Consider the following 18,719-nt stretch of genomic DNA (forward strand, 5'->3'; position numbering starts at 1 on the left):
TGTAATAAAAGCCTTGATGTAAATAAAAAAGGAAAATATCAGTTAAAATGTAATGCTGTATGTGTCTTATCTAAATGGCTTGCTTGGTGTTTTCCTATTAAATGCATGGTTGTATTTAAACCTGTGAGTTATCCTCTTGCAAGAAAATAAACAGATGTTCCCTGTTGACTTGTTCTGACTCCATGTTTTCTCTAGTATACAGGCGTCTTTATTTTGGCTCTTTATCCAATTGGATCTGCCACTTCGTTTTCATTTTTGATGTGATGATTTTACTTCCACTTTACTACCATGAAAACATGAAAAACTATAGTTACCTAAATAATAACCTACCTAATAATTGCCTAATAATATATGTTATATATATTATTATTATGTTATACATGAATTTAAAGCAAAAATCCTGCCTTATGTCGAATAAATGAATAATGGCAATGATTAATGGTGAGTAATGGTGAACATAAAATTTTTCAAATTAGACTGACGTAATCCAAATGAATGTGAAAAATGCATTTTATATTCTTGACTATAATTTATTAATAAAACGTATTTTCCACGCACAAAACATGTTAAGGTGAACGTGATAAGCCAGCAATTTCATAAACAGGTTTAATCTGTGAGAAAATATTCAGAGAAAAACAAAAGTCAAATCAACAGGGACTAAAACAATTGAAAAGCTTGTTACATGTTCTTATATCATCACAAAAAAGGCTATTTTGCTGGCTGACAGCAGTAATGACAGCAGTGAGATGCACCTGAGACTTCACTCACGAGTTAGACACTTCACATTCAAAGGTAGCAGACGATTTCAATAAAAATGTAGTATCAGGATCAAGATGATAGTCTCCTTAGCTTCGTTCACAATATTAAAAACAACCTAAAATAATGGTACACCGTGTTCATCAATTTTTCAATAAATTTATTATTAGTAATAGTATTATTTCGTTTTCATTTAGTTAGTTCTCACTCTGGTGTTATATCACTGTCCAAGAGTGCAAGCTAATGTGCGTAGTTATTGTCATAGCAACATGTCCGAGCATTCCGTGACATAATTGGTATGAGACATGAACGCTAGGTGGACGTTGAGGCAAGAATGTACGAACGTACAAAGCCAACAAATTACTACTGATGGAGGAAGGTATGAAGCACTTTCCCAGCTCCTTCTATATCGGGTATGATTAAGCTAGATGTCTGATATTTATTTATATTCAAACATGTTAGTATTGTTTCTTTAAAAAGTTGTAAATTGTTAGAAATAAGTTATTTTTGGATGACTTTTTTTTTTTTTTTTTTTTTTACATTAACTGCAATGTATGCTCATAATAGAGGTCTTCTTGCCCATTCACAGATGCAGGTCCCACAGGGCCCCGTTGTTCGCTGACATGAATCTTTCTTTTTGACGCAGGAAAGCTTTTTCCAAAGAAGGCAAAGAAGCCTCAACTGCCTCTCTTCACATAAACTGCTGCCTGGAAGAAAAAGAAGAATACACAACTATATTTTAATTTTTTTTTTTTTTTTTTTTGTCAGTCATCAAGTCACTTGGCTCAATTGCAGCAATACTATTAATAATTGTAACTTCAACATACATGATCATACAAACATTTGTATTTGAAAACAAATGAGTGGTGGTTGGCTCTTCAAAGGTCCTGATGTGTTTTTCCATTCACAAATCACCCGATTTTTCACAAGCTCAAAAATCAGGATAGCTTGTTTGGTACCATGCCTGCACAAGAATGTTAATTAGGCTCCTGTCATCATAATCTGGCAATACAAACACCAGTTACAAACGCTTTTTGTTAGAGGTAAATTAACTAAACCAGTCACGGCAGATGGCTGCCGCTCCCTGAGCCTGGTTCTGTCAAGAAGTTTCTTCCTGGTAAAAGTGAAGGAAAATCTGAGGATACCAAGCCATTCAAATTCATAAAATACAGGTGCATAAATATGGCTGCAGTTGCTGTTTAAGTGTCGGTTGAAAAGCTCGATCCGAGTATTCGAGTTGTGCACAGAACTTCCTATTAAAACCAAGCCTTCACCCCTGCTTGCTCACACATTCTTCCATATCTGAGGGTTCTCTCCTCTATTATCAGTCCTGATGTGCAGGGGTCTGCCAAATTTTCCAATAATTGCAGTAAATGGTTTCAGCTCAATTATTGTTGGAGCACTGAAGAAACATACTATAGCCATGCACCATGAACAGCAAACATTCAACAAATCAGCTTGTGATATCCATCTACATGCAATATGAAATTTGGATGAGGCACAGAATAAACTCACTATTGCAGTTTTTCTGTAGATAGAACACCCTCCACAGTGACTCTCTTACATGCTGTCTTTGAACCACTATGTTCTTAGAACACAGACGTCGCCCCACTTCTCTATCATTTGGATTTTCAGTTTTTATCTTGAACACTATCTGATCCAAATTATTGACACTGATTATATTGAATTTTGACACAGATATTATAGTCTTGCAGTAACTCTTAGAAAGTTGGCCTTGAGATGGAAAGGATAGACATGTCACGACTGAGAGGTCAGACTAGGTGCAAGGACTTAAAGTGCAGACACAGACGGAGGCACAAGTAGATGTTAAAACAGTGTTTTATTTACAAAGTGAGACAAGACTTTAAGGTGACAACTATGAACTGTGAACTATAACTATACTTTTAAGGTATCGACTATGAACTGTGAACTATGAGACTAAACCAGAAACGAGAAGCGTAATCTGTGAACTAATGTTAAATTCCAAAGTCTCTGAAACTAGTCCAATGGGGAAAGAAGGGGCTGTGGCACGGGCGGAGAAGAGCAGACACTAGAATGAGAGTAAACAGGGAGTCAGCTAGGTTCCAATGATTAATGGTAAGTATGATGGGAAATGTTTCTAATGGCTTACACGTTGCAGGTGGAGTACGGCGTGGAAGGGGGGCAGTCCAAAGGTCTGGATGAGGTTTCATAAGTGAATCCAAAATGTACTGCTCCAGAAGCTGTTGCAGGGAGGCACGCAGGTGGAGTGCAGCGGGGAAGTGAGCGCAACCAGACTGTGTGATTGGAGGAAGACCAGCGTCCAAAATGAAGCTCAGTATTGTTCAAAAGAGCAACGTGATGACCAGCCAGGTTACTAAAACAGAGAAAACACAATAAGCAAGAATACTGAGGAAATCACATATGAGCTTGGCAGCCTAACACTAACACTGGTTAGCTGTATATCTGGTGGAGAACTTTGAGTATGCTGGTCTTAAATACCGGTAGCCATAGCTGGACTGGACATCGGGCATACCGGGCATTTGCCCGGTATGCCCGATGGTGATTTTTCATTTTTATGGGCCGATGGTTTTTCTTTTTTTTCTTTTGTAACGGTATAAACAATGAAAGGTGGTGGATTGGCCAGATGCTGGCCGATGTGTAAAAATAACTCAGTGGTTTGGTGGTGGCTATGGTGGAGCTTCCACAGAGGCCAGTAGGTGGATGAGGGAAAGGGGAAGCAGGAGGAGAAGAGACCCGAGGCGGCCGCCGAGTGTCAGGTGAACTGAACTTCAGGTAAGAAGTTATGACCTGCAGTCTATCTGGGTCAGATATAAACCAAGTTTAGGTGTAGTTTATTTTCGTTGTGCTAACCTTTTACAGTCAGTTACAATACTTCGTACTGCGTGCTAGCTAGCATGACGGAGTACCGATAGCGAACTTTATTTTATTCATATGGTTAGTTATTAGAGTTGCCAACCGTCCCGTAAAAAACGGAATCGTCCCTTTATTCAGAGAAAATATTACGCGTTTCGTATTGAGCCGAAAAGGAACGCAGTTTGTCCCGTACTTCAGCTAGAATGAAAAAGAAGACAGAAAGTTAGACTTATTCTGCGTCTTTACGCTGCACAGCTGCTTCTTCTCCACTCCCCTCCTGTTGCTACTTCAATCATGAAACTGATCAAAGATCAGCTGATCAGCGTTTCTCTCTTGTGTGTTTATTGCCCACTTTGCGCCAGAAAGAGGAAACCAGCGGATGTTGCGCTAAACAACACCAGCACGTTTAAGCTTGATAAGCTGTTGTTAGAATTTATTTAATATTAATTTCTAGTATCAGCTGATGTTTGTAGGAGCCACAACTGTAAAAGCTGCTGGTCATGATGTCGGTTTGGATATGTGGTGAGAGGGAAACATGAAGATGAAACCAGGAGATGTCCTTACTGAATCATCAGAGCTGAACAGGTGATTGAGAAACAGCTTTACCTTTAGGTGACATGAATGAGTTGAAGGGAAGTTATGAACTGTTTCTGAGAGACAAATAACACCAGGATCCTTTTCTAAGTAGCTGACAGCTGGTAACTGTGCAGGGGCGGGTCTAGCAAAGTTTTGCCAGGGGGCCAGGTAGGGCATTAACAGGGAAAGGGGGGCACAAAGAAGTACTTTTCTTTCTTATTCTAATTTAAAATGTCTCGCTTTTAATAAATAATTATCTGAATCTTACAACCAAAGTTTTTATCTGACGTAAAATGTATAGAAATCATACATATACCAACAAGACAGTGCACATCACTGTCACAACAGCGTTCGTTTTCATTCAAAGGCTTTATGGCTTTTTCTATAATACCTGGTGGGCCGGTCTCTAGTCAAAATGCCCAGGCCAATTTTTTGTCCCAGTCCAGTCCTGCCGGTAGCTTGATTGCAGACAGGTGAGATGGCTTAATGGAGACTCTGGCCTGAGGTGGAGCCCCAGCTCTATGGAAAAACACTGCACTCATCCCGACCATGACAAGATGTTGCTTCAGTAAAAGATGTTTTCAAGGAATTAACATTTTGAAACGTCATTTCAAGATTCTGTGACATTGATAGAAAATGTACCTTTTGTAAAACTGAACTTGAAAGTGTTACTCATTTGTTTTATGGCTGTTCATATAGTGCTACATTTTGGAGAGAGCTTGAAAATTATATACTGTGCAAAACAACATACGAAATCAAAATTGAAGGGAAGAACATTATCACTTATTTTGAAACTAAAGAAAAAAAATATGTACCATTGTCAATCTTTATATCATATTAGGGAAATTCCATATACATAAATGTAAATTTCAAAACTCAACCCCATCATTTAATTTGTTTTTGATTGCAATTGAATATTACTTAAACGCTCTTAAATTAACTTCCAATAAAAAAGGTTTATCACTGATTGAAATTCATTCAGAAATGTTTAACGAATGAGCTGTCACAAATACAACTTTCAAGTACAAAGTTGTTATGAAGTCTGTCACATTCCCCCCTTTTTTTTTTCTCCTTTATTTATTTATCCTTCTTATTTCATTGTACTGTATATTGTTACTCTTATTTGTCCTGTATGTCTACTGTACAAACTGAACTGGAATGACTGACTGTTCGCTTTATAATTTCAAATAAAGTTGAAAAAAATAAATAAATAAATAAAAATTGTGGAATAAAAAAAAATAAAAAAATTTTGAAACGTTGGAATTTTGATGCCTGGTTTGATTGGTAACCATCCTAGAACACTGCAAATATGCCAATAAGCATAGTTCTGTAACAAAAGATGGGCAATTCAAGGTAATTAAACTGTGACAGATTAGCTAGAGATTTGTATTTTAGGCAGGCACGTGAGTAGGATTTATTTTGTTGGTGCTGATGTGACTCTGCTCATGCTAGAGCTGTAAGAAGTTAAAAATGTATACTGAATCAGAGTTACTACTTTGACACAAGCTAATTTAATTCAAAAATGCAAGTTGAAAAAGAATTAACTGCAATATTATATGACAGAAATATACAAATCTGCCAGCTAATTTACATGAGTAATAAGGCCTACCAAGCGCTATGATATTCCAGTGGAGGTAGTAGGTCTATGTAGTTGGTCCAGACGCATTGCTGGATTCCTAAGGAAATTTTACATCAAGAAAGACTGTTAGCTACAAAACACAAAACAAAACAAACTGCTTTCTGCATGCTGATGGGATGGCTAGCGAAGTAACTTAGCAATGCTAGTTTAGCTAACACTGCAACCCGTACACCAGGCTATACAATAAACTCACCAAGTGCTTTGGTGATTGTCGAAACTGCAGCCACTGAAAATGCACTACTGCTGAAAGACCGCCAAAATGGCTCTTTTGATGCTTTCATTTAAATCGCCAGATATGCTCGTAGGAAATAACTGAAGTAACGTATGGCGGAAGTAACCCACAGTCAGATATCCTCGCCACTACAGGTACACTTTAGAGCAGGAGGTTTTCATAAAGCTTTTATTTTGGTATTTCCGCTGACCAGCAGAATAAATTTGCAATTAGCTAAACATTTAGACTTAACATTTAGATTTAAATATAAAAAGTTACAAATATTGTTGTAAATTTTGTAAAAATTGACTCAAAAAACGTGTTTTTATAAGGTTTGGAGCTATAAACATGGAAAAATGCTGAAGTTAATTTCAGTATTTAACCCCATGCATTTGAAACCATGTTGTATTTATTAAATCGCTTGATTCACAATGAAAATACTCATCTTTCTGATGATTATGTATTCAACTATTATTTTCAGCAATGAACCTTTCATTCTATATATTAGACCATACTGCTGTATCCAAAGGAATAAATGAAGCAGGTTTTAATTATCTGTAAATCTTTAATAACTAACTAAATTAAACAACTTCCAGGGGAGAATTTTAAGAACAGTTAGCCCACAAAAATGAGGAAAGTCAGGAAATGTGGCTCATTCTTTAGCTCTTTAATCTTATTTATGTAGAACTGAGAAGCAATTTATCCAACATCCAGGAAGTTTCATTTCCCTGTGTAAGAGTTCGAAGGAAACCTGTTACCATGCCAGGCAGAAAGCCAGCAGGTATAAACAAGTACGTTTAGGGTGCGTTCTTCAAGGTTGGTGCTGTTAACAGACATTTAAGACACTGTTGGATTGAAAGGAAGCCAAAAAGGAAAAGTTTCCCTGAGAGAGAGAAGCAAACATGGCTTTAACACAGTTGTTGTTACTTCTGTTTTTTTCCTGCTGTATTTCTGCCGTGAACACTTCAGGTAAGCTTGAAAACACTGTGACGTCTTGAATTGCTTGGACTCCACTGAAAAATCCAAATAAATTACTTGTTGTTATCTGTGTTAGAACAAATACAATTCAAAAAATGTTTTGGTGAATCCAATAATTTTCAACAGAAATCTGACATTTTCTAATTATTTTATTTTTATTTTTATTTGATTTAGACTTTTTGTTTAGTGTCAGCTAGTGTCCAGAGGGGGATTATTTTTGTTTTAGTTTCAATTTTGTTATGTGAAGTTTTAGTTTATTTTTAATGACTTTCAGTGTTTGTTTTGGGTTTTTTAATTATAATTATTGGATGGAGGGCATATGTCAGAGGCAAAAGTTTGGAAAATCAATGCAGGTATGACAATAAAAACACAGAATGATTTAAAAGCAACTGACTCACGGTCTAGACATCCAAAGTCATAATAAACATTTCCATCAATGCCTCATCAGAAAGCAAAATACATTTCCTCTATATTTTATCTTAGTTTTGGTTTTATTTTAGTTTCCAACTTCACAAAATTGTTCAAATTTTTAGTTTTTATTTTATTCTAGTTATCTGAAATGGGTTTTTTTCCACATCCATGTTTAGTTTTTAGTTTAGCTTTAGTTAACTATAATGACCTTGCACCAGACTAAAGAGGAACGCAAGCATCAGGCTTGTTATCAGCGCTCACTTCAAAAGCCTACATGTATAGTTGTACACTGATGCCTATGGAACTGGAAGCTTACACATCTGGATGGGAACGTGATATGTATTTCCTTTTAAAATATATTTGAGATGAAGTTCCAGGGTCTGTCACATTTGTGCACCCGAAAGGGCAGACTGGGTTGTTGTGGCGAAAGTGCATCTGAAGACTAGCCTCATCAATGTGATTTTAATTGGCAAACCATCTCAGTTGCTCAGTTTTGTGCAAGTTTCAGGGCAAAACTAGATAAGAGAAGATGTGACTTTGGATGTGTTTTTAGTTATTTTGTTTGAAAAGGAAAGTCAGTGGACAAACAGATTTAAAACTGCGTCTGTTTCTGACCTTTAAACTCTGAGAAAATGTTACCATCATAGTTTTATACCCAGCTAATAACCATTCATTTCTGTATTTTAGAATACACTGACAAGTCTTTTTTGTTTTTAAAACAGGAGCGTCTGGAGCATCTCCAGCAGGTTTTTATCATGATAATAATGATAATTCACCAAATAATTCATCAAATGGAAAATCTTTTGGACTTTCAGAACAGGCACTGAAGTTTCTAACTGGCCCTGTGTCCACCATCCTTTTACCTTCCTTCTACATGCTGGTCTGCTCCATCAGTGTGCCAATTAATGTCGGTGCCGTGATTGTCTTTGCTCGGGGGATCCGTCCAAAGAAGCCAGCTGCAATCTATATGCTGAACCTGGCCTTAGCCGATCTGCTCTTTGCACTGATGCTCCCCTTCAAGATCTCCTACCACTTTGAAGGCAACAACTGGAAATTTGGCCCATCCATGTGCCGCGTGGTCACTGCTGCCTTTTACTGGAACATGTATTGTTCTGTTCTTCTCATAGCTTGCATCAGTGTGGACCGTCTACTTGCTGTAGTTTATCCAATCAATGCTCTGGCTTGGAGGAGCTCACGGACCACAGTCATATCCTGCATAACCATGTGGGTGTTATCTTTCGCTGGCTCTGTGCCTCTTGTTTCTTCTGACCAGACTTTTAACGTCAGTGAGTTGAACATCACCACCTGCCATGATGTCCACTCCACAGATAAGATCATCTGGTTAAAGACATACTTCCTCACCCTCTGCTGCATTTTTTTCTTCCTACCTCTCCTCATCACAGTGGCATCCTACACTCAGATAATCTGGTCATTGAGCAGAGTCCAACATGATGTTCCAGGAACATTACAGAGGAGAAGAAGAGCAGTGGTGATGACTTTGACTGTGCTGGTGATATTTTTGCTGTGTTTCATGCCCACAAACTGTCTGCTGCTCGCACACTACCTGCAATTTAACACCGAGAAGAGCCAGGAGGCACCCGATGGCTCTTACGCACTCTACCTGGTGTTTCTGTGTTTGGGAAGTCTGAACTGCCTCCTGGATCCCCTGCTCTACTACTTTGGATCCTCCCAGTGCCAGAAACGACTATCCAACATGGTCAAGTGTAAGAGCATTACACAGAGCAGAGATATCACTCAGTCACCAACTTCTTCGTGGAGATTCAGGAGGTCTGGAAGAACCATCTCCACCAGAGGGGGTTCTTTTCAATCAAGCCTCAGAAGCCAAAAGAAGAAATTACTACTCCTCTGAGCTGATATTTTAAATGACTCTTAGCTTTTAAAGTTATGAAATAACATCAGTGATTGTCATGATATTTCAGTAGCTGTGAACATGAGTATGTAGCTAGCAGGAGCGTTTAGAGTTCTGGGCATATCTTTCTTCATGATCGGAATGAACTGAATACCTTCCATGGCCATCTCAACAGAAACAGCTTTAAATCTTTGTTTCATAGGCACACATGATCAGTCACAGATGCCAAAAGGGACACTGACACCAATCTTCAATAGGAGAACTCATGATGGTTCAGGAGCAGTCAGTCTTACCCGGGTGAGATTTGTTTTTATGTGTTCAATAAATTCTACTTGTATCTTTTAAGATATGAATATTTATTTTTAATTATCTAGACCAGTTAGTGCAGATTAAGTAAAAAACCTTTGAACTGGTATATGTTAAAAACTGATCCAAATCTAGGACATATTGTAAAAATAAACATGATTTTTCCACTGCATATAAAAATAAGCCTCAAACGTCCTCCCTAATAGTTTCATTTGCTAATTTAGATCTGAATTATTGAATTATTTATCATTATATCTACATTTATACATATATTTTCCTTTCTTTTTTTTTGTGGCAAGCGTATGCCAGTGCTGAGGGGAAGTGGAGGTAATGATGAATAAGGTAAATCAACAGAGTGTCACATTCCTGGGTCTGTTGACCCAGCGTTTAAGTTTTAGTTTATTTTAATGTTTATGTTTAAGTTTATTAAGTTAGCTAAGTTCATTTCTTTATTAGATTCCCCTTGTGTTTTCTTTCCCTGTATTTAAGTTTCCCTCAACCTTCATGTGTTTCATGTTTGCATGTCTTTGGTTGAACTTTTATATGTCTGAAATAAAGGGTTATCATCATCAAATGCAGTAATATTAATGCAGTAATATTAAAGCGCCACCATTTAGGTTGATCAGATAAATATGTGGGATCTGTACTATTCATAATAAACCGTTTCTAATCAGAAGTTTCTTGTTTTGTTTTTTAAATTTAAATTTTAAATTTAGTCGCCACATGTGGGGTTTCCTGCTGTCATGACCCCTTGTAATCAGGAAGTAAAATATAACAGCGAAAGCAGATGACAGAGCAATTCCTAATATCTCTATACTTCTTTTTATGGATGATACTATATGGATGTAAACTCGCCTGTGCACATGACATCACCAAGCCCGCTAATAAAAAAAAAACTGTAGCAGTCTGCTTCCTGATTGTGGGATCTCTGGGATTTGTAATCCCCACTGTTGTGTGCATCATAACCTATCTCTCTTCACACACAGGATTTTCCAGCTTAGAACAATCATGCTTGCTAAAGACTTCCTGGAATGCTCCTTAGAATGCATGTTGAATTTACGTCGCCTGTTTGTTCATTTAGAGTAAAGTTGTTTTTCACTAGATTAATGGTGTTCCAAAGAAACCTGGGACCAGGCCAGGCAGGAAGCCTGAAACAGCAGGTACAAACAGGTAGGTTTAGGGTGTGTTCTTCAAGGCTGGAACTGTTAGCAGACATTTCAGACACTGTTGGCTTTAAGGAAGCCAAAACAGAAAATATAAAACTGATATATAAATAAAATTAAATTGAATTATCGTCAAACTCAACATGACTTTTTTTTTCTTACAAAGATACATTTTCTCATTTTAAACATTTGATATCTGTTCAATGTGAATAAACTATGGGTTTATGAGATTTGCAAATGACTTAATTCTAATGTTATTTACATTTTACAGTGGGTCATAATTTTTATATTTTCCTTTTAGAATTGTGGATATATATTTTAACAGTTATTTTTAACCCAGTGTTGCGGTTTCAGTTCCCTGTGGATGATTTTTAGCATTATGATCAATGTTTCAGGCTAAAATGTGTCAGATAGAAATGAAAAGACACCCCAGTGTTATGCCTCAAAATAACTCATCTGGCTCAGTCAACAGTACCAAGCCCTGTGATACTAATTTATCAGTAACAAGATGAGATAGAAGATAGCCTTCATTAGCCCAAGACATGGGGAAGTTGTTACAACAGCAAAGTAGACAGGAATAAATAGATGCAACTTACCTAACAACAATAATATATTGCAAAAATAGAAGAAAATATACACTATACAGGGTAGAAGAAATATAATTTAAATATATGTACATAAACATTAAATGTGTTTTTGTGTATATGATAAAATGATACGGTTTACTAGTAGCAGTAAAATGGACTGTGTCACAATGCAGCGGTTGGCTGTTATTAGCTGCAGGTATTGTGTACTGCACACTAAGATATGTACAGACCACAGTCTGTGCATATGTGGTGTGTTTTCACATCTGTACATTCACTGCTCAGTGCAGCAACCTGTCACTGAAGGAACTGCTCAGTGCTGTCCGGGTAATCTGTCTGGGGGTGGGAGGTGTTCTCCAGCAGGGATGACGGTTTGACCACCATTCCCCTATAACTGGCTACCTCCACTAGGTCAAGAGGCTGTGTCCAGTCAAGTCATGTGAACACCTAGGTTCAGTGGTGTAGGTAGAGAATGTTTGTGCCTCTGCTGCAGACTACTCTACTAGACACACGGTCTGGATCCTTACATACTGAGGGCGGTTGGTAAGATAGTCCAGGATCCATGTGGCGAGATGCACTCCAGCTTGTCTTTCAAATTTATGTCTACGATAGTGTTGAAAGCACTAGAAAAAAAAAACCAAAACATAATTTCGAGCTCTCAAAATGTAAAAAAAAGAATTTTTCAAATATTTATATGATAGTACAGTGTGGTAGGACTTGACTTAAGCGGCCAAAGAAGTGCAGGAGACAGATACTGTCCAGTGTAGCAAGTGATTTATTCACCATTTTGTGACCAATATTTACACAAATAAATTTTAAAAAACTCAACTCCATAATTAACTCAGTTCAAATAAACAGAACTGAACTTAAATCGACGGAAATTAAGGTCAAACTGCACACAGCTACACTGACCTGATCCTTCCTCCCTGAACACCTGCGTTCATCTGCTTAAATAGTTCATTCACCCCTGGACTAATCGATTAAGGTAGGTAAGGCAAACATTTCTACACTCCAACCTGTACTGCTACTCTTCCTAGCAATAGAACTCAAAGGTAGTCAATACATATTACAACAAATCAATTTCTCTACTAACACTCTAAAATCAACTTTATTAAATTACAAGGATTCTCCCCCTTCTTCTCCTGGTCTCTTCCTGTGACCTCAGATTAACCAGTAAGCTATAAATACAGGAAGTAAAACCTTCCTTCTTTTGTTCCTGGAACACGGGTAGGTAAGGTGAGTTTAAACAAGACAAATTAACAGTTGAACTAAATAACATGTTAACTTAACAAACTTGTCAAAAATTGATTTAAACCAAGATGTGATGTTATATAATCTGTAAAAGTGCAAAACATAGGCAAACATCTACTATCCCGGGTTTGTTTATTGCAGACTACACATGAAATATGGTTAAATCAAAACAAGAATGTTAACTAAGAATATGGACAAGTGCTGCTCTCACCCATTTTGTCACATGCAGCATCAGATACACTGAAGGCTAGTCTCACCACTGTGCGACTTTGTGCAGTCAATTGGACATGTAAACGCTCAGGAAGTCCTAAAAGTGAATACCGTCTCCTTCTTGCAGCCTATCCCAGCTGCCATACAGCAAGTGGCAAGGTAAACCCTGGGCAAGTCACCATTCTGTTCCAGGGCAACCATTTTAAGTGTTTATAAAACAAAACACAGAAATAAAAAGAAACACAAAGGGACACTAACACCAACCCAAAAACTCATAGTGGTTCAGGAGCAGTCTTGCCCAGGTTATAAGCATTACTTATGTTATCAGTAAATTCTACTTTTATCCTTTATGATGGGAATAATGGAACAGATGCAGAATGGAGAATTCAAGATGGCTGCTAGGGTGCAGACACACAGCTTTGCAGGTCCTGTGCTTTTGCCAAAAAACCATCTAAAAACCCCTGGATCTTGACATCAACTTGTCTTTTTGTTTTTATACATTTTTATCTTCTGTGGAGTTCGACATGTCCAAGAAAGCTGGATAATTATACCATTTTCCCAGCCAAATGGAGTCAACATCTTTTGTTCACAAGATTCTTGGATTTCGGTCATGCTAGACCACCCCCAGGTAAACATGAACAATTAAATACACCACAACTGTCGCTGGAGATTCTGAAACTTGTTCTGATGCTACTTTTGGCTGGTGATATAGAACTAAATCCTGGACCTAATTCAAGCATCAGTGATTTGGACTGGCTACAACTAATTAGCCTAGTTAGCCTATGGGCACAGCTATCTCTGCATTGCTTTCCACCTCAACTAACTGTGCTCCAACCATCGTCCCAGTTAGTAAGGCTACATCTGCAGCTAATAGTGTTTACGCCCCTGTTGTCGGGGCCTCCACTTCTGCTGTTTGGGTTACCATCTCAGCTGCCTGGGCCTCCATTTCAGCTGCCTGGGTTTCCACCTCGGCTTCCTGGGTCTCCTCCTCGGCTGCCTGGGCTTCCACCTCGGCTGCCTGGGCCCCCAACGCGGCTGCCTGGGCCCCCACCTGCTGTACCCAAACTACAGTCTCCGGTAAAGGGTTTCTCATCATTAAATGCTCATAGCATTGTCAACAAAAGGACAAGAAATCCTGCTATTAAAAGTTACAGAGGAACAAAGATCTGCAAGACATTTAATCAGGCTAAAGTAATCTGGGACACTAAAAATAAACCAAAGGGAATATTTTTTATGAACAACTACAGATATTACTTAAATATCATACTATAAATAATAAGATGAGATTTCAATGTCAACTGGGACTGTCAAAAGGACAGAAAAACACTCAAGGACATAATGGAGACTTTAAACTTTACTCAACACATTGAACAACCCACAAGAATAACGAGACACTCTAAAACTAAAATAGATCTGGTTTTCAGTAATAAGCCCGAGCAAATTATTAAATCTTATAATTTTATCACTGGTATTTCAGACCACAATTTTATACTATTTTCTAGAAAACCTATAAAATCACGGGTTAAGAATCACTTTCAAAGTTCATCTAATAGGAGATCCTTTTATGAATTTATACCAAGAAGTCAGCGACAAAATGTAGCAGAAGCATTAGCATCAGTTAACTGGGAGCCTTTATTGTGTAGTGATGATCCACAATTCTGCAGCAGTCACTTCACTGACATTGTCAAGGATGTTATATCAACATACTCCATTAGAGGTCGACAAAAAATAAAGACAACATCTAATTTGCCCTGGTTAAACAAAGAGTGCAAGAATCTAATGAAAACAAGAGATCAATTACTAAAACAGTTCCTGAAAACAGGTCTAACTCTGGATAGACAGAGATTTACTTCAATGCGGAACAAAGTAACAAGAAGTTTGAGACAGGCCAAAGCAAATTTTTTTTATACATATAATTGAAAGAGCCAAAGGTAATGGTAAAATTATCTGGCAACACCTAAATAAATTACTTGGCCGTCATTCAAACAAAAGTAAAAATACAATTGAACTTTATGTAAATAACTCTATTGTTAGAGAGCCTCTATCTATTGCCAGTAACTTAAACACTTTCTTTATCTCATCTGTTAAGGAGATCAGTCAGAGCTTTGACTCAGTCGTATGCTCTGATAATGTGAATGATGTTGGTCAAAATTTGTTCACCATCACTCATATTTCAGACACTGAAGTTGCTAAACTAATTACAGGTTTAAAACAATCAAAAGCACTTGATGTATATGGTATTAACACAAATTTCCTAAAGGAACATATGGATTTGCTTGTACATCCAACAACTCATGTTTTGAATATGTCTTTTGAACACTCCATTGTTCCAAACAGATTGGAAAATTGCTGCAGTTACACCAATTTTCAAAGCAGGTGTGAAGACTGACATGGCTAATTATCGCCCCATAAGCATACTCCCGGTCGTATCTAAAATAGCTGAGAAGTGGGTGGTTAAACTCCTCACTGCTCACCTAGAAAACACCCAACCCTCATTACATCCATTGCAGTTTGGCTTTCGGGCACATCACTCCACAGATAATGCCCTGTGTATGTTTGTGGAGAACCTGAAGAGCTTGCTGGACAAGAGTCCCTGTGTTGGAGCTGTATTTTTAGATCTGAAGAAGGCTTTCGACTCTGTAAACCATCAGATATTGTTGTCCAGATTGACTCAGTTTAATATCTCCAGTCAGGCTCTTCAGTGGTTTGCCTCATATCTCTCACACAGGAAACAGTGTGTGGTGTTGGATGGGGTTAAATCTCCATATTTAGACTGTGATACAGGGGTTCCTCAAGGATCTGTTCTTGGGCCCTTATTGTTCTCTCTTTTTATCAATAACTTACCTGAAGTCTGTCCAAATATATTTGCTCAAATGTATGCGGATGATTCAGTTATATATACGCAAGCAAATAGTGTCCAGCAGGTGGCAAAAGATCTTACAGCTGCTTTAGCATTAATGCATAGCTGGCTGGAGGACTCATGCCTAATGTTGAACACCTCAAAAACTGTCTGTATGTATTTTTCAAAACGCCCCTTAAACTTGAAGCAGTCAAACATATTCCTGGATGGAGCAGAGCTTGAATTAGCTCCAGAATTTAAATATCTTGGGGTCATTCTAGACCCAACACTATCCTTTAAGAGTCGCATAAATAAAGTGTCCCAGGTACTTAAATTTAATAATCGAAATTTTAATCATATACGTAATAATTTAAATATGAATGTTGCAAAAACTTATTTTTACTCAATGATCATCTCTCATATGGACTATTGTTTGACGTCCTGGTCACTTGCTTGTACAACAACACTTAAAACTATTGAAAACATCTATAAAAGAAGTTTAAAACTACTTGACAAAAAACCGACTTCCCACCACCACTGTCATGTGTTTAAAAAAACATAAATTACTGAACTTCAATAACTTAGTGAAACTTAAGAGTGTGTTTAATATATAAAGTCTTACACTCCCTTGCTCCACCACCACTAAAGCAGTTCATTAGGCATAAAGAAAGCTCAGACAGGACCACTCGAGCTACAATCCGAGGAGACTTGTTTATACCCCACAGACGGATAGCATTTGGGCAGAACGTCCTTTCTGTCCAGGGTGGCCATCTGTGGAACAGTCTTCCTCAATCCATTAGAGAATGCTCTACATTCAATTTGTTTAAGGCAAAGGTTAAAAACTGGTTATGGACAAATCAAGTGTGTGATCATGTATAAGTTGTATAGTTTTAATGTTTTATTTGGGAACAGAATGGTGTGTATGTGTGAGTTTGGTGATGGAGTTTTTATTATGAATGAATTATGAATTTTTATGAAGTATTATGTCTATTTTTTTATGTTTAAGGACAACAGATGGAAATTAGCCCTTGGCTATAATCTGGCATATTTACATTTTTTTTTACATTTATGTTCATTAACATGCACTGTCCTAAATAAATAAATTAAATTAAATTAAATATTTCTTCCTAGTTATCTAGACCAGTTGGTGCAGTACCAGAAGCTTTTTATGTTTTTTTTTTTTTGTTTTGTTTTTTTTCTCACAGGTCTATTATGCTGCTTGTGTCAATTTTCCTTCAGAATGCATGTTGAATTAATCGTCTGTTTGTTTATTTAGAATATTGTTTTTCACTGTTCCAAGAAAACCTGGAACCAGGCCATGAAGGAAGATATTACTAAATCAGCAGGTTCAACAGGTAGGTTTAGGGTCTGTTTTCTCAAGGTTGTTAACAGACATTTCACACACTGTTGGTTTTAAGGAAAAGAAGAAGGAAAAGTTTAAGCGAAGGGCTTGCAGATTTAAGCACAATAAGGCCAAACCACGTGCTGTAGCTCTACTAGGGACACGCTTATTTATGCAGTATTAAGACATCATTTGTCCAACATCCAAGTTTCACCTGTGAACGGGTTTTTATAATTATATAGAAACTTGATTTTATATTTATTCATGGTTTTATAATTATAAATTCTTTAGGCTAAAAAGTGTCAGAGAGAAATTACATACAAGATGAAGTTTTAGGGTACATCAAATTTGCCAGAAAAGTCAAACTGAGATGTTTTGGATAGTGAAGCATCAAATAAACAGGAGGCTAGACTCGAAACAATTCACTTGTTGAGTTTTGTATGATTACATGGACAAAATAAAATAGGAAAAAAAGTAGGTTTGTACTTTTTCAAATTTCTTTTAGCTCTCATATAAACTATTTTCTGCAGTTTATTTGTTCTGATTTTCAGAATACACAGTAAAAAAAAAATCTGCAGCTCTGCTGAGAATCCACACGTGGGGGTGGTACTTTATTTTGATGGGACAGACTGAGAGACAGACTGGCATCATACCATACTGTCTACTCTTTAAATTTTGCAAATAGGTTTGTTACTTCTGGTTTAAGAAATTTGACAGGAGTTATTATTTCACATCGCATGCCAAACATTAAACTGATTTTTAGTCTAAACAGTAACACATGAAAGACAATCTTAATGGTGTATCAGTTGCCTGGGCTTATCGCATACACAGAGGCAAAAACATGCATAATTTATAGCATCATCATAGTGTTGTATTGTATTGTTTTGTTTTTATTTTGGGTTTGTTCGGCACAACAACGTAATGAGTGGAGATGTCTATAGGCTGTGGTCACTGTACTTCAGCATCTAGCTAAAGGGAGTAACTTTAAGTGTCAGGTCATTTCTAATGCTGCGCTCAGTGTCCAAACTAAGGTACCTTCTTTTCTGTTTAAACTGTTGAAAAACATGAACTGTAACATTAAATATGTCTTCTTAACTCACATACGAAAGGGAGATGAGTGAACACACTGGCACGCAGCTCACACTCAGCTAACAACCAGTCAATACAGAATCAACCTAGGCAAAAGTGTTACTACTCATTTCTCTTTATATTCCCATTGCATACTCCCTACAGTAACACAGTCAAAACATCCATCTACAATAAAAACAGCATGAACTGTCTACTGACAATTTAGGGGCTGTAATTTACTAATATAATTGTATTACATTAACTTATACAAGGTTCAGTTATCTTTGCACACAAAAAAGCTGGTCGAAATGTCCTCAAAAGAGCCACTTTTTACTTTCTTACTTTGAGTACATTTCATAGACTACATTTCCACTTTTACTTGAGTAAAGAAGTTGAATCAGTACTTCAACTTTTATCAGAGTACATTTTAACATAAGTATTTAGACCTCAGAATGTACTTTTTACTTTTAGAACTGTAGGGGAGACCGGGGATAGTTGTAACGTGGGTCAGTTGTAACACTTCCAATTTCTCCAATCAGGGCTACGTTTCAAATGATGTGATTCATTCTGTACATGCCCGATTCAGTTCTTCTATCACATGTGAAAAATCAGCACATTTGGTCAAACACAGACAATTCAAGAAGAAAAAAAGTAATTTG

General features: G+C 37.2%; 1 protein-coding gene across 1 annotated transcript; it reads left to right on the plus strand.

Moving 5' to 3' along the window:
* Nucleotides 1–6,797: 6,797 nt before the first annotated feature.
* Nucleotides 6,798–9,297, plus strand: LOC134631684 (proteinase-activated receptor 1-like). The gene is made up of 2 exons (XM_065471473.1): nt 6,798–6,819; nt 8,150–9,297. Exons 1-2 carry the CDS (start codon nt 6,798–6,800, stop codon nt 9,295–9,297), a joined length of 1,170 nt encoding a protein of 389 aa, XP_065327545.1.
* The last annotated feature ends 9,422 nt before the right edge of the window (nt 9,298–18,719 follow it).

This window comes from Pelmatolapia mariae, linkage group LG7, assembly GCF_036321145.2.
Source record: "Pelmatolapia mariae isolate MD_Pm_ZW linkage group LG7, Pm_UMD_F_2, whole genome shotgun sequence".
NCBI lineage: Eukaryota > Metazoa > Chordata > Actinopteri > Cichliformes > Cichlidae > Pelmatolapia > Pelmatolapia mariae.